The sequence below is a fragment of the Elephas maximus genome, chromosome 10 (genome assembly GCF_024166365.1).
Source record: "Elephas maximus indicus isolate mEleMax1 chromosome 10, mEleMax1 primary haplotype, whole genome shotgun sequence".
NCBI classification, from domain to species: domain Eukaryota; kingdom Metazoa; phylum Chordata; class Mammalia; order Proboscidea; family Elephantidae; genus Elephas; species Elephas maximus.
This window is the reverse complement of record NC_064828.1, coordinates 57,599,541-57,616,671: the sequence shown is the minus strand read 5'-3', so window position 1 is coordinate 57,616,671 and position 17,131 is coordinate 57,599,541. Positions and strand designations below refer to the sequence as shown.

The window sequence follows — 17,131 nt, the reverse complement described above, 5'->3', positions numbered from 1 at the left end:
GTCTGGGGTCTTAAAGGCTAACAAGTGGCCATCTAAGATGCATCAATTGGTCTCAACCCACCTGGAGCAAAGGAAAATGAAGAACACCAAGGTCACACGACAACTAGGAGCCCAAGAGACAGAAAGGGCCACATGAACCAGAGACCTACATCACCCTGAGACCAGAAGAACTAGTTGGTGCCCAGCCACAACCGATGACTGCCCTGACAGGGAGCACAACAGAGAACTCCTGAGGGAACAGGAGATCAGTGGGATGCAGACCCCAAATTCTCATAAAAAGACCATACTTGGTGGTCTGACTGAGACTAGAGGAATCCCGGTGGCCATGCTCCCCAGACCTTCTGTTGGCACAGGACAGGAACCATCCCCGAAGACAACTCATCAGACATGAAAGGAACTGGTCAGCGGGGGGAGAGAGATGCTGATGAAGAGTGAGCTAATTATATCAGGTGGACACTTGAGAGTGTGTTGGCAGCTCTTGTCTGGAGGGGGGATGGGAGGATAGAGAGAGAGGGAAGCTGGCAAAATTGTCACGAAAGGAGAGACTGAAAGGGCTGACTCAATAGGGGAAGAGCAGGTGGGAGTACGGAGTAAGATGTATGTAAACTTATATGTGACAGACTGATCGGATTTGTAAACGTTCACTTGAAGCTTAATAAAAGTGAATAAAAAAAAAAAAAGTAATGAGGAATACATGTGTATATAGAGAGAGAGAGAGAGTCCCAGGATATACTAAGTTAAAAAAGGAAGATGAAGAAAAGTTTATTTATTTAAGGGAAGATTAGAAATATAAATGTACTGAATTATATATTTCCAAAAAATTTTTTAATTCTTATCTTTGTGACAGAGGGAACAGGATAAAGGTGGCAAAATAGACATCTTTGAATATATTTTAACTTGGAGTCATACAAAACAATTAATTTGAAAAGGATTTCTAAAAATAAAAACAAATTAACCTTTGTGGGTATCAGTTATTAGCATAACCAGAGAGAAGTGATTTGACTATATATCCCTAGTGGGATATGACTTAAAGACAAAAAGAACTGCCACAAAAATACCGTAAATTGTTTAAACTGTTTTCAGTAACCATACTGTTGATTTTAACAATGGTACTGTTATTCTGAAACTGATATATGTGGTTTTCTGAATAAAACAATTATGTAATATTCTAATTGTATTATTCCAGATATTATTAATATGGGAGAAAGGAGATTCAAATATAAGATTAAAGTGGTAAAGTGAAAACCCTGTATTGCCAAGTTTGAAATATCAAAATGAACTCATGCTGTATTTTCTTTAATGAGTGCGTGTGTGTGTGTGTGTGTGTGAGAGAGAGAGAGAGAGAGAGAGAGAGAGAGAAAGAGAGAAATGTTTTCTAGCTCTGGCCACTAAAAAGGCCTAGAAATAACAACCCAAACCAGTATCAAAGAGCACCAAAATCCATTTCCCACTAAAAGGGACCAGGAAAACTTGGAGAAATAGATGGCTCCTGGGCTAGGGTAGGGAATGTTCAAGATAAGCCTGGTGTATCTTATCGTACTGCACAGCAAAGACACTGAGCACTCTTAGCACTCAGAATGTAGGCTCCAAATACCATTTCCAACTAAAAGGAACTAAGATAACTTGAAGAAATAGCTGCTTCCAAGACTGAGAGAAGAAATGTGTAAATGGGCCTGGCACATCTTATGAAACTATATAGCAAAAAAACTATCAAAGACTACAGGGTCATGTCAAAAGCACTTAGAAGCCACCTTGAAAAGGGTCTCACTGGCAAAATTTGGGACAACTTGAACACTGAAAAGAAAATAAACTATATTAGATGAAAAACACTATGTTTAAATCCATGAGTTCATTATGTTAAAAAAACAAAAGTAACTGTTGGAGGATGCTAGTAAATAAAATCATTGTTTTAAAACTAATAAGGAGAAATAACCAAGTATCTGTCCTGCTTTTCCTATACAAAACTACTGCGTAACCAAATAGTAGACAAGGGGAAGTTTTTTTTATAGAAGTATTCCACCTTATAAAAGGAAAAATGATGAAATTAGAATATCATTATATGGAAACCTTAATGAATTAATGGATCTCTGCTTTAAAATTAACAACTTCTAGCATTACAAAAGATAGTCAACCAGACTATATGCCTCTTGATAGAGAAATATACCATGAAGTAATCTTAAAAACAAAACAACATTAAAAAATACAGAATACAATTAAGCCTCTATATCTAGATTTACAAAAAATTGCAGAAGATAAAGGTTATACACCACCACGGGGTTGCAATCAGCAAAATCAGGCCTGTGGAAAACCTAAATGATAAAAGGCATGGTTTGTAAAAAGGCATAAATGGCAAGGGAATTAAAAAAAAAAAAAAGATATGATGGAGACTCCTACAAACTCACTGTTGTTGTAAGGTGCTGTCTAGTCGATTTCAACACATAGTGACCCTGTGTGACAGAGCAGAACTGCCCCACAAGGTTTTCTAGGCTGTAATCTTTAAAGGAGATCGAAGGTCTTTTTCCCATGGAACTGCTGGGTGCATCCAAACTGCCAACCTTTTGGTTAGCAGCAGAGCGCTTAACCATTGCACCTTGTAGACACCAACAATAAATCTTAGGAAATGCAACTTCCATGAAATACAGCACAATTCTAAAATAATGGTAATGATTTATCTCATATGCTGAGTTAATTTTTATTACCTTAACAAAGATTAGATATAGATCTTTAATTTACCCTTTACTTTTGAAAAAATATTTTTACTGGGTATAGAATTCAGGGTTAACGTTTTTTCTTTCAGTACTTTAAAGGTATCACTCCATTCCTCTGATGAGATGTCTGCTGTAATTCTTATCTTTGCTCTGTACGTAATGTGTCTTTTTTCTCCAGCTGCCTTCAAGATTTTCTCTTTATCTTTGGTTTAGAGCAGTCAGCTGTCTGAATAAGTTTGTTTGGTATCTGTCATTAACTTTTGAAATTCTCTGCCATTATCTGTTCAAATATTTCTTTTGTCCTGTTCTTGCTCCTCCTTAATTCCAATTACATGTTAGACTGTTAGATACTCTCCCACAGTTCCTGAATGCTCTGCTGTTTTTTCACTCTTTCTTTTGTGTTTTAGACCGGGTATTGACCTAGCTTCAAGCTTGTTGGTTGTTTCCTTGGCTGTGTTGAGTCTACCAAGAAGCCTATTGAAAGCATTCATCGTCTCTCTCTTTACCTCTCTTAATATTTCTAGCATTTCCACTTGGTTCTTTTTTACTTTCTCCATCTCTCTTATAAAATCCTATTTGTTCATGCATGTTTGTCTAACTTTTCCAGTAGGGCCTTTAATATATTAATCATAGTTACTTTAAATTTCCTGTTAATTCCAACATCTGGGTCATATCTGAGTCTGGTTCTTGAAAGTGTGTAGTTTCTTTTTCCTTTGCTTTTGTGTGTCTCATAATTTTTGGTTGAAAGCCAAACATCTTATGTGAGACAGTAGTAACTGAGGCAAATATTTATGCCCAGAAATAGGTATGTCTTTTCTTTTGCTAGGTCTTTAACATGTTGGATTGAATCAATCTATTCAAAAGTTGAGTTGTGCTTGGTCTTTGTTATTGCTATGATTACTCGAGATACACCAGAGACTTCAAATTCCTCTAGTTTTACTGTGTATTTAGGCTACAGACTGAGTTGCCAGATGATTTTTCTAAAACGTTAGGCCTTCCCTATGACCCTGTACCTCAGAGAGGTTCTCTCCCATGCTCTTGTTCCTTCCCTCCCCTAGCAATAGATGATTATTTATTATTCAGTGCTTGCTAGCCTGGTGGGAAGGAGTGCTATGGGTGGAGGAGGGGAGAGATTTTTTCTGTTATCCTGGTCCAGCCTCAGTCTTGGACAGCACCTGGGTCTCTGGGGTAGGGCCTTCTCAGAGATCCTACCCCCAGTGATTGGGGATCTCTACTGGTCTGAGCCCAAAATGTTTTCCTGCCCCTCCCTCAAGTGTGAAGGCTGTTTTTCTTCTACCCTTCCCTCTCCTGCAAAGGATCTTCACCTATGTCCTGAAAGTTACCGGGTTTGCTGTTTTTCCCTCAGCCACTTAAGACTTTTGCTCCATAAGGGAGATAGAAAAGAAAGAACTAGGTTAGGTTTGGTGCCTTTTCCACAGTAGCTGCTGGTTCTTTACCCCAGGCTTACACCAGGAGAGGCTTTCTCTGATCCTCAGTCTTTCTTGTGTGTAGCTGATTAATCTGTGGAGAAAAGCCTGTGGGTGGTTGTGAATTCCTCTTGTGTCTGCAGCTTCCAAGGGTTCTATTCTCTCACACTAGTCCATTTTCTTTTGCAATTCACTGAAGTTTTAGCTGAATTCTTCTTACCAGATGGCACGGTGCCCAGTAACTGGCCCAGATCAGCAAGTCACTCATTGGAAGAATCTGTCGTTCCTTAGCTATCAGGCTAATAAGTTGCCCTGCAACCTCAGCTTTGTAACAGTTTCAAGGAAAGTTATAATTTTGTAGATTATCTGACTTTTTCTTGTAAGGATGGATCAGCACTCTTTCTAGCTTTCTACATCATAAAGACAGGAGTCCTAATTACTCAGAAATAATTTTTTTTAAATATACTCACTCTTTAATTTCAAAAAAGAATAAATGTAAGGAAGGAAGAAATGGACAGTACATAACCAAAAGAATATACTGGAAATATTTAGTAAACTATAAAGAAAACAATTGTGGATGCATAAAAAGTTATATTTTCATATGGCAAAACCACTATAAATAAAATAAAAAGGCAATGACAGACAAGGAAAACTGTTTGCAATATAAATGGCAAAGCAAATGTTAATATTTTTAATATCTAAATGTTTTTGACAAGGTATTTAGTCTATTTTTTGTTTGTCCAAATTTACCTCAAATTCTTTCCTCTCCTAATACAAAGTGAGATGAATCTAAGACATGTTTCAGTTAAAATCTATTTATGCTTTTTCATAGTCCTCAAAGTATTATTAGCCTATACCTATAATTTTTTTTTTTATATATATATATATATATATAAGGAGTTAGAGCATACCAAAGTAGAAATATTCTTTAAAATGATAGTGGTTACTGGTTTTCAAGGTATTGTTTACATATTACCTAACTTAATTCCTGGGATTATCTTTATAGTACAGATGAGAATATTGAGGTTCAGAAAAATTAACTACTTTCTCATTCTCCAATTTATTATAAAGATTTAATCTAGTCAACTTTAAGAAATAACTGCAAAAAAAAGAAAAACGCTGTGGATAATTTAGAACCAGAAACACCCATTTGAAGAGGTCCATTGTGTGGACACTGTGGAGCACGTTATAAAGGCAGAGTGCACTGAAGCACCCTGGGAATAAAAGAGAACTACAAGTCTGTGCCTCACTACTGGATGAGGGAATGAACCAATATTTACAGTTAAGGGATTCCTATTACTATGACTTTAATTAAACCCTATTTTAACAAAATTACTGGAACTATTATCCTGAGACCAGAAGATCTAGATGGTGCCCGGCCACAACCGATGACTGCCCTGATAGGAAACACAGCAGAGGACCCCTGAGGGAGCAGAGGAACAGTGGGATGCAGCCCCCAAATTCTCATAAGACCAGACTTAATGGTCTGACTGAGACTAGAAGGACCCTGGTGGTCATGGCCCACAGACCTTCTGTTGGCCCAGGACAGGAACCATTCCAGAAGCCAGCTCATCAGACATGGATTGGACTGAACAATGGGTAGGAGAGGGATGCTGGTGAGGAGTGAGCTACTTGGATCAGGAGGACACTTGAGACTATGTTGGCACCTCCTGCCTGGAGGGGAGATGGGAGGGTAGAGGGGCTTAGACGCTGGCAAAATGGACACGAAAAGGAAGAGTGGAAGGAGGGAGCAGGCTGTCCTATTGGGGGGGGGGAAGTAACTGGGAGTATGTACCAAGGTGTATATAAGTTTTTATGTGAGAGACTGACTTGATTTGTAAACTTTCACTTAAAGCACAATAAAACTTATTTTTAAAAAATTACTGGAACTAGAAATTCCTAAAAACTGAAAAGGCGGTTTAGTGATTCTTTCAGGAGTAACAAAATAGGAAGAAGGTGGAAACTGGACTAGTTAGCAGCCACTCTAGAAATACAAACTTAAGGAAAGCTATTTGGTATCTCCCCCATCCCACCCTTTCTCCCCAGCAATGAGATTAGTGCATTACTTACCTGAAAGCCTTTATGGAGGGGGAAAAAAGTTAATTGAAGAACTAGTTCTGAGCATATAACTTTTGTTAATTTTATCTTGCAGAAAGCCCCATTTTCTCCATGTCCTTTTTAAATAAAATCAGCAGGTTTCCTTACAGTGTTATTGACACATTTTTAAAAATTAAAACCTAAGCGTCCTATGAATTATTCATATAATTTAGTGCGCTATTTTCTTGTTTAAAGAATTTCATCACTAATTTTTCTTTGAACTAGTTTTTCAACAAAAAAGTTAAAAAAAAAAAAAACTTTTGATAAACATGAAAGCTTTTTTCCTTAATTTGATCCATACCTTCAGTTGAACTGGAAATTTTCCACAGTCTTTCTGTGAATCAATAGCGAAAGATGGTGAAGTAGATCCAATTTTATTACGGCTCTGAGGCTTGAAGTCCAAGACTTCAGAAACTGTATCTTTTAGATTAAGTGGTGTCTTTTGTATCTGCTTGGGTGATTGATTAACAATTGGATTAGAATGGACCTTGGACTGCAACAATGACCCAGAAGGTGCTAAATTCAAACAATGGTCCTGTTGTTCATTCTTGTTAACAGTGGTTGGGTTAACCACAGTATTGAAATCTCTTTTCTTATTTACATTATTTTCCTCCTCGCTTGAATCATCTGGTAAAATAATTCTGGAAAATTTCTTTTTAGAAAGTGCACAATTTTGTTGGATCTTCATTTGTTTTAGCATTACTGCACGCCTAGTCTTATATTTTTTACTTCCATTTGCAAAGCAATCTTCAGTTATTAAGTTAAAATCAACACACACTTCTTCTTCACCTGATTGGCTTTTACAAGACTCTTCTTCATCAACACAAAAACTGTCCTCCAAATACGTTTCATCTTGCTCAGGAATCTACAGGAAAAATATAGGTAAGAGTATTTTAAATTTCTTCTCATATAATCAACATGCATTTAACATATCCTTTCAAGTGCATAAGACCTTCACTAGTATTTATCTTCCATACTTTATTTAGTTACTTGTTCAACTAATATAGTCTGAGTATATTTTTTACAGAGGAAAAGAGGCAGTTTGAGGATAAACAAAAAGAATAATCTACCCTCTAGGAATTTACAATCTACTGCAGGCAGCCAGAAAAGTAAACAATAATCAATAAACAATGTGATAAGTGCTATATAATAATCTGTTGCCACTGGGTCAACTCTACTCGGAGCCCATATGTTACAGAGTAGAACTGCTCCATAGCGTTTTCTCAGCTGTGGAAACAGATAGCCAGGGCTTTCTTTCACAGCACTGCTGTGTAGGTTTGAATCGCCAAACTTTGTGTAGTAAACCAAAACCAAACCAAACCCGTTGCTGTAGAGTCGATTCCAATTCGTAGTGTCCCTAGAAGACAGAGTAGAACTGCCCCATAGGTTTTCCGGAGTGCTTGGTGGATCTGAACTGCCAACCTTTTGATTAGCAGCCGTAGCTCTGAACCACTATGCCACTTCAGTTAGTAGTCAAGCACAAATTGTTTATACCACCTAGGGACCTTGCTATATAATAAAGTACAATGGAAATACAGAGATATGAATGACCATATTACCAAGCTGAATGTGGCAATTTATAAAAAAACAATACTAATATCAATATGTTATCTATTAATGATAATCTGTAATTTTTAGAATAATATTTTTATGAAAAAATTAAATTGTCAAGATAGTTAACATATAAGAATCAAAAATTTAACTTATAGATGATAAAATTCTATTCACTTTCTTTACAAGTATTCTAACTGGAAAAAAATTAATAGCACATTCTAACTCGTTCAATTAAAGACAGGATAATTTGACAAATTAGGACTAAAAGGGATCTTGAAAATTCATTTAGTTTATCTTCTTGACTCTTATCTTTCTGGGCAGGACTTATCCAAAATAGCTCTGATAGTCCAGTTTTAGAAACAAAATGGAGGCTTCATTAATAGGAACACTTCAACATCACCATCAAGAAATTCTCCATTATATTTCTATAGTTCATACCTGTGAGAAAATGTTTATGTTATGTTTCTTATGAACCATTTTGTACCGATTGCTCATCAATGGACTGCGTAAAGATTTCACATAAACAGCTCTCATTTCAGAATCTGTGTAAAGATAATAAAAATTTAAGAGAGTGAAACAGCAAACCAGCTTTGATGTAATCTATAATTTTAAGGTATAATAAAATAGTAAAATTACTTAAATGAAAACTGGCAAACTATTTAATTTTGGCTTATTCCACAATTTACATGATTCGAACCTTATGTAATCATTTTATATAAAAAGTATTAAAAATTCATTGAAAGATGTCTAAAAACAATTATCAAAATAAAAAGTTAGCTATTTTGCCTTTAAAATCAGACCATCTTGCTGGGTGATCTTGGGCAATTTATTTAAGCTCTCTTTGCTACAGTTACATCTCTTCTCTGAAAATGGGGATTAAACATAAAAATAAAACATATATAAAGCACTTAGGGCTGTAACTGGTTTATAGAAAGCATTCAATAAAATGAAAGAAATTCAGACATAAAAGAAAACACGCACTAAAACATTAAAGGTAGCAGCCAAACAGTATGTTATGTTTCATAATTTTCAGTCAAATAAAAAACGCAACACACACAGATTTTTTGACACTTATGATATCTTAAAGTTATGATACAGCAACAGCAAAGGGTACTTAAGAAAAGAAACATGAAAAGAAAATCTGAATTTTGAGGTAATTTTTTTAAAAAGGCTTTTTATAATCCTACACATTTCAAACATACTGTGTCTAAAACAGAATTTCAGATCTCTCCATCCTCCATGTAAATTGTTCCACCTGCAGCCTTCCCCACATCGGATAACAGCGAGTACATCCTTCTTGTTGCTGAAGCCCATTTTTTTCTCTCTATCCCATCAGAACATCCTGTTGGCTTTTCTTGCCTAAAGTATCCAGAATCCAATCTTTCTGATCATCTCCCTGCTACCATATTCGTAAAAGCCACCACCATTCCTCGCTTGAATTACTGCAACAGCTTTCTAATTGGTCTCTCTTTTGCCACCTTTATCTCCCTATAGGTCAGTCTCAACAGAGAAGCTAGAGTGATTTTACTGAAACGTGTCAGATCATGATCTGGCTACCCTTTATGTCTCTTATCTCATTTCCTACTACTCCCCTTTTCCCTCATTAAATTTCAGTCACAATGCAGTGCCTTGGGCCTGCCAGGTATGCTCCTGCCTCAGGGCTTTGCACTGGCTGTTATCTTTGCATTAACATTCTTCCACCAGATTATGCTGTAAACCTGCAAAAGCCACTTCTGTTAATGAACACCCAAGATAAATTTATTCTGAAACAGTCAAAACATCAAGTTTATTCTGAAAATCATATCAGTATCAGAGACATAGTACTGAGAATCTTGCCCCTAAAACCTTTTTTCTTTAAAGTTAGACCTTGGAAAGCTTTGCTTTTTTAATCACTACAGGGACTAGGAGAGCAGAATAAATAGCGTGATGTGTGAAAAATCAGAATAGTGAAGAGCCAATTAGAATCGCTCTCACTTCTGTTAGCCCTAATCTGAATCATCTCCTCTTAACACACTGCCTACAAGGTCTGCTCAAACACAGTTAAAATAGTGTTTTCTGAAAGCGGATCTCCCTTAGTAAATTTAATCATTTTAGCTTTATGATTCAGTTGGTTTTCACAATCTACATCATTAACCCCCCCATCACTTCTCAAAGAGGCCTATCCCTAGTCACATTATTAAAAATTGCTACCTGTCCGTTATCAATACCCTCAACTCCAGTCACTTGAAATCCTTATCATGTTCATTTTTTCCTATAAAATTTTCACCTTATAACATGCCAAATGATTTAGTTATTATGTGCATTGGTCTCTTTTCACTAGCTTCATAAAGGCAGGGATTTCTGTCCATTTTTTCCACTGATATATCTTTCTCAAACTCCTTACATAGTACCAGGCACAGAGAAGGCATTCCATGTTCATTAAATGCACATGTGACATAGAGCCGACCAGGCCATTATGGAGTGAAATATTCAAATTAGCAGAAGCCTATAAACAACTGAGTCTAAAAGAAAGCAAATATTACCGAATTTGAGTGGAAATGACCAAATAAATATCTCACACACAAATTTAATTCCCTTTAAAGTTCAGTTTCTTGGAAAACTGAATATTTAAATAGAACCACACAAAGTATTGAAAGTTTAAAAACAATGCAAGCATCACTGTAACATTTACCATTAATGGCCTGTGAAAGTTGAGTCTCATCATTTAAGAAGTCGAGTAATGAGGAATCTTGTTCATTTTCTGACTCATCTTCATCTGATGAAGCACACTCGGCATCTTCTTGGGAAAGTTCTGCTTCGTCATCCAAAAACTGCCTAGCTACACGCTAAGACAAACAAGGAAAATGAAGATATCCTGGAGAAAATAATTTATTTTCCTTAAATAATTGCAAATATTTCTGCAACATTGATTTCTTGTCAATGCTTTTAAGACCAAAAATAGTAAAAATAGAAAAAACTTCAGGACAAAACGATAAAGTAGCATACTTATTTAAAACTTCTGCTAATTCTATTGTAAGTACAATAAAGTACAAGTCAGCATGTCAGCTGAATCTTCCTTTCATAAGCATAAAATCCCGAGTCTTTCCACTAATTAATTATTTCCAAGAAAAATACTACACGACAAAAAGACTGACCAGCATAAGACATGCCGAGAATTCTTTTCCAAGGACTGAATGACACAAACAATATAGACTGTAAAAGGCAAAACATTCTAAACCTCAAATCTCTGCCCCTATATTTTTTTAATTTGAAACATGAATTCTCAATACACTTAAATTTCTTCAGAATCATTCAGTATGACACTGCAAGAAGAAGTTTCAAGACACAAAAGAGAAACAAAAAATAACAAACCATGAGATTTTAATTCCAGTAAAAAGACAAAATTGGGGTCAAAATATTTTTAACTTTTTTTCTATAAGGAAAATATATAAGGCTTAGAAATAGAGAAATAGAATTTCCACATAAAATGTAATGTTCTTTACTAATTAAATAAGTACATATTGTTAAGAAACTAGAAAAAGTTTACCTTTATGTGGCTGTGTATTTTTTGAACTTTGACACCTCTTTTTGAATTCTTGTTACAATCCTTGAAGTCTTCTAAATATGGATGTAGTTTGTGAAAATTCTCACTCTCATCACTAGATGATAATTCTGACTATAATAATAATTCAAAAAAATTCTTGCGTAAGAAAAAAATAATTGGGTTGTTGTATCTTAGTGTATTTCTCAAGAGTTGTTTTTTTTCTTTCATTTCTTCTTTGTTGAGTATTTGGCCCAACATTTTCTTCTTAGATCAATAAAATTCCTCTCACAACTCAGAACCACATTATATATATATAATACATATGAATTTAAAAACCATTAAGTTAGGTAATACTCTAAACTAAAATACTAAATTAGGAAATATTTCCTAATTTAGTATTATCTCAAACAAATACATACATGCACACACCTATACATATCTAATGGCATTTTTAATTATGAAATAATTCTTTTATTTTTTGCTTAGGAAAATATTTTGTGTCTGTGTGTCATGTTACTTTTTTTTTTTTATAATTGTGCTTTAGGTGAAGGTTTACAGCTCAAGTTAATTTCTCATACAAAAATTTACACACATATTGTTAGGTGACACGTTGCAATACATATAACGTCACAGCACGCTACCCCTTTCCACCCCTGGTTTCCCATATCCATCCAACCAGTTCCTGTCCCTTCCTACCTTCTCATCCTGCCTCAGGAATGGAGCTGCCCATTTGGACTTGGGTATTTGCCTGATCTAATAAGCACATTATTCATGAGTATCATTTTATGGTTTATAACCAAAAAAAAAAAAAACCCAAACCCATTGACATCGAGTTGATTCCTACTCATAGTGACCCTATAAAAAAAAAAAACCAGTGCCATCGAGTCAATTCTGACTCATGGCGACCCTATCGGACAGAGTAGAACTGCCCCATAGAGTTTCCAAGGAGCTCCTGGCAGATTTGAACCGATGACCCTTTGGTTAACAGCTGTAGCACTTAATCACTATACCACCAGGGTTTCCAATAGTCCAGTCTAATCTTCATCTGAAGAGTGGGCTTTGGAAATGGTTTTAGTTCTGGGTTAACAGAGTATTTGGGGACCATGGCTTCAGGGGTTCCTCCAGTCTCAGTCAGACCAGTAAGTCTGATCTTTTTACATGTATTTGAGTTCTGGTCCACACTCTTCTGCTCCATCAGGGACTCTGTTGTGTTCCCTGTCAGGGTCATCATTGGTGGTGGCCAGTCTAATGGCATTTTGTATTTTTAGTTTAAGTGCTTCCTTTAGAAAATCCTCAAGGGCTTCATAGAAAATAACTGTTTCAGTCTGCAAATTTGGCCATCAAAATCAGTCCAAAAATCAATGGGTTGGAGAGGGATGCCGGTGAGGAGTGAACTTCTTGGATCAGGTGGACAACTGAGACTATGCTGGTATCTCCTTCCTGGAGGGAGATGAGAAGACAGAGGGGGACAGGAGCTGGTTGAATGGACACAGGGAATACAGGATGGAGAAGAAGAGTGTGCTGTTTCATTAGGGGGAAAGCAGGTGTGTATGAGTTTTTGTATAAAAGACTGACTTGATTTGTAAACTTTCACTGAAAGCACAATAAAAACTTAAAAAAAAAAAAAATCAGTCCAAAAATGCAAAAATCCTTTCAAACCAAGAAATCAAAAATAACAAATAACAAATTTTGACTATGAGGCCTACCATTATAACTCTAACAGAATAATATAAAACCTATCAAAATAATTTAACACAAATAATTTTAGTTTAAAATGCATTGATCTTAAGCTGTATCAATACATTAATTCACTTATAATTAGGCAAGGAGTTCTGGTGGTGCAGTGGTTAAAGCACTTGGCTGCTAACTGAAAGGTTGGTGATTTGAACCCACCAGCCACTCTGCAGAAGAAAGATGTGGCAGTCTGCTCCCATAAAGATTATAACCTGAGAAACCCTATGAGGCAGTTCTATCTCTGTCTTATAGGGTCACTATGAGTTGGAACTGACTCAACAGAAATGAGGGTGAAGAAGAGAGTATAATTAGGCAATAGGATATTCTAACTAAGGGAGCAAGTTAAAGCAATTTTTCTAGTGAAGTTTTCTGAGTATACAAAGTTAATATAAACCAATTATATTTTTAATTTATTCTGCACAAATTATCCTAGAATGTATTAGAAAATTAAAAACACAAAGAGTTTCCTAGTCTCAAACTTTAGCTATCACCTAAGCTGACGGCAACCAAATGAGTATCATTAACCTTAAGACCCACACCTCCTGCAGCTTCAGATTCCCATAGTCAAATGCCTGCCAGAGACTCACTTTACTATTCCATTAGGACCTGTTCAACACGGAACTTACCATCTCTTCCTTGTCTTCTCTAAGTTTGTGACACATTTACCAAACAGCCCAAGCCAAAAACCAGAGAGTCATCCTGCACTTTTTCCTTTCCTTCTTCCAAACCCATTCAATCAAATACAAAAAGGCCTTCCAGAAACCAACCCAAACTTTTTCTCCAATTTTACTGTCCGACACTCTGTCTTTACAACCAATAGCATATTTTCATGCAAATGTAAAGTGCATGTTAGACTTTTTTGCCAACTGTGCCCTCTTCCCACCTCAGATATTTTCATAAGTGCACTATGCTATTTTTTTACAGCAACATGTAAAAAAAAATTAGCATAGTGCGCTTACAAAAATACCGGGGGGGGGGGCGCGGGGAGCATTGCCACAAAAAGAATCACACACGTTATTTGTATAAAAATACCGTAATATACAAATGCTGTTTCCCATACTGTGTCACTCTTTAAGCTGTTTATTGTGTTGAAAATGCCTTCTTGTCTCCTACTTTGCTGACACACCACATGCACTTTAAGACATTACTAAGGTATTATCTTCAAGAAGCCTGCCAGAACTTCCAAGGTGTAGGCTGAGGGTTTACCTTTTCTTATCACTCAACCTAAAAAGTTATACTCAAATCATCTGTTTACATACCTATCTCTTGTGGAGGCTAGAAATCTATGCTGAGACTAAAACAAAATGTGGAAAATGAAGACAACATTTCTGTCAAGTTTGCAGAATATGGCAAAACCTGGTCTCATAGGGCAAATGTTTAAAATAATAAATAACCTAAACCTTAGAGATAATAACTAGCTTGTTTAGGTTTATGTGTAACAAACCCTCTTAGAATAGCTCTACATTCCAGAGAAGCTGACCCCTCATGCCTGCATCATTTGTCTTCTTAGCCAAAAGCAATTCTGAGGAAGAAAGGATTTCAAAAGACATTTTGATGAATATTCATAAGGCTCATCAAAACCTTTTCTTGTTCCTTGGACTATAAATAGCCCATACTGCCTTATCTCAGGTGCGACACCCAGTCTCGGGCTGTGTATTGTCTAATTCGAAACTGCATGATTTACCAATAAATCTCTAGATTGTTTTAACTTTGTTTCAAACTCTTGGAAATTATTCAACATTTTCTCTTATTACATTACTTAAGACCAGGGTATATTTTTTACAGTATCCCCAGCATCTAATACAGTAGGCATATGGTAGGTACCTAATGAAAGTTTGCTGAAGAGTTGATAGCTTTTGAAGGCAGTATAAAAATTTAACATTTGTATTTACTGCACTTAGAAAAGTTTTCTGTGAAAATAAATCTCTGAAAACTAACAAAAATAGAAATACCAATGACATGTGCATTACTCTATTTTTCTAATATCAAATATACCTATGCTCACCTATACATATATTTTCCTTGAAATATTTATTTCAAAGGCATCTGAGTTGCTATGTATTATCTGTTATTTACTCACTCTGTTTAGAGGAACTCTGCGCTTTTTAACAGCATGAAGTGGAGAATCAACTTCACTATTTTTCTGATCCTAGATAAAGTAGATAAATTAAGTAAAAGATAGCAAAAAGTCTTCAAAATAAAAAAAAAAGCCTTTCATATGATCACATTAATATGATTATTGAATGACTCACCTCAGGGGATTTTAAAACATTTCTTTTTGTTTTCTTACTTTTTCTTTGGAAAATTTCATCATCTTCACTTTCACTACTTGTTAATACTTGTTCTATAATTTATAAAAACAAACAATGAACTTGGTTAGCAGATTTAAATTTATCCAGTAACAATGATCTATTTTATTGATGGCTACATTAAGAATCATTTCTGACAATCTCAACATTTATTCACTCTCAAAAAAGAATTGGTCAGAAGTCTTATCAAAAAGTCAGAATGAGAAGATACAGAAAAATAAAACAGTACCAGTGAGGAAGATAAGACACAAAAATGTTGCTAATAAACACATATTTGACTCAGATACAATTTTATAAATTAAATAAAAAGAGGTCAGAAGAATGCAAAATGCAATTTTATTGATCAACAGTTCCAGAATTCATCTCTAAAATCTACTACAGTCTCCCTTCTACTCTGTTTTATCTCTTTCCTAGTTGGAGGAGTTAAAACATGAAAATGAAGGCTACAAAACAATATATGAAAAGATCCTTTTTCATTTATACACAAGCATGAAATAAAAATTGCAAAGATATTCACCAAAATGTTAATGGAGGTTGTATCTATATGGTGGGATTATAGGAGTTTTTATTTTCTTCTCCACATTTCTGGGTTTTCCTAGATTTTTGTAATGAATATTGTCATGGATTGAATTGTGTCCCCCCAAAATATCTGTCAGCTTCACTAGATCATGAGTTCCAATACTGTATGATTGTCTGCCATTTTATCACTCATGTGATTTCCCTATGTGTTGTAAACCCTATCACTATGATGCAGTAAGATGGATTATCGGCCGTTACATTGATGAGATCTACTAGATAGTGTCTTAAGCCAATCTCTTTTCAGATATAAAAGAAAGAAGCGAGCAGAGAGACCGAGGGACCTCATACCACCAAGAAAGCAACACTGAGAGCAGAGTGTTTCCTTTGGACCCAAGGTCCCTTTGCAGAGAAGCTTCCAGTCCAAGGGAAGACTGATGAGAAGGACCTTCCTCCAGAGCCAGCAAGAGAGAAAAAGCCTTCCCCTGGAGCCGGCGACCTGAATTCGGAATTCTAGCCTACTGTACTGTGACAGAATAAACCTCTCTTTGTTAAAGACATCTACTTGCAGTATTTCTGTTATACCAACACTAGACGACTAAGACAAATGTGTAGTTCTGTTGTAATTAACAGAGGGAAAGCAGATGTTAAAAACAAAACCCTCATGTATGAAATAAAATACTTCAAATTTTCAAGTACTTAATCCAAGCTCTACTTCTGCATTTTCATAAAATTTTAATTGAAGACACAATCAATTTTGCAACAAGTCTTCTATATAAGAGCCCTGCAGCAGTTTCAAAATATGTTCACGAATTCTGATACTCCTCCTCTCAAAAAGTAGAGCGTTAATTCTTCTCCCTTTGATTGTAGGCAAGATTCAGTGACTTGCTCCTAATAGAATATAGTAAAAGAGATATTGTGTTAACTTGGAGTCTAGATCATAAAAGGTATCATGGGCTCATCCTTGCTCTCTCTCAGATCACCTGCTCTTGGGGAAAACAGCTGCTTATGTTGTAAGGACATATCAGATAACTCGATGAAGAGGCCCACATGGCAAGAAAAGGAGGCCTCCTAGGAACAGCAATGTGAGTGAGCCATCTCAGAAGCAGATCCTCCAGTTCAACGCAAACCTCCAGCTGACTGAAGCCCTGGCCAACATTTTGACTGCGACCTCATGAAATATCTTGAGGCAAAACCATTCAGTTAAGCCACTCTTCAATTCCTCATCACAGAAACTATGAGATAACAAACATTTGTTGTTTT

General features: G+C 35.8%; 1 protein-coding gene across 3 annotated transcripts in view; it reads right to left on the bottom strand.

Annotated features, from left to right (window-relative positions):
- Positions 1-17,131, bottom strand: part of FANCM (FA complementation group M) — a 66,387-nt gene that overhangs the window by 12,716 nt on the left and 36,540 nt on the right. For 2 of the 3 annotated variants that reach the window (XR_007519039.1, XM_049899208.1), the window contains exons 15-20: positions 15,296-15,387; positions 15,124-15,192; positions 11,313-11,441; positions 10,458-10,611; positions 8,225-8,328; positions 6,534-7,097 (exon numbers count right to left, since the gene is read on the bottom strand). Coding sequence is in view for 2 of the 3 variants with exons in the window: in XM_049899208.1 (XP_049755165.1) it covers positions 6,534-7,097; positions 8,225-8,328; positions 10,458-10,611; positions 11,313-11,441; positions 15,124-15,192; positions 15,296-15,387 (1,112 nt within the window). In the remaining variant the exon portion in view is untranslated. Of the gene's footprint in view, positions 1-6,533; positions 7,098-8,224; positions 8,329-10,457; positions 10,641-11,312; positions 11,442-15,123; positions 15,193-15,295; positions 15,388-17,131 lie in introns of those variants that run through there. The other variant, XM_049899209.1, reaches the window with a different exon arrangement.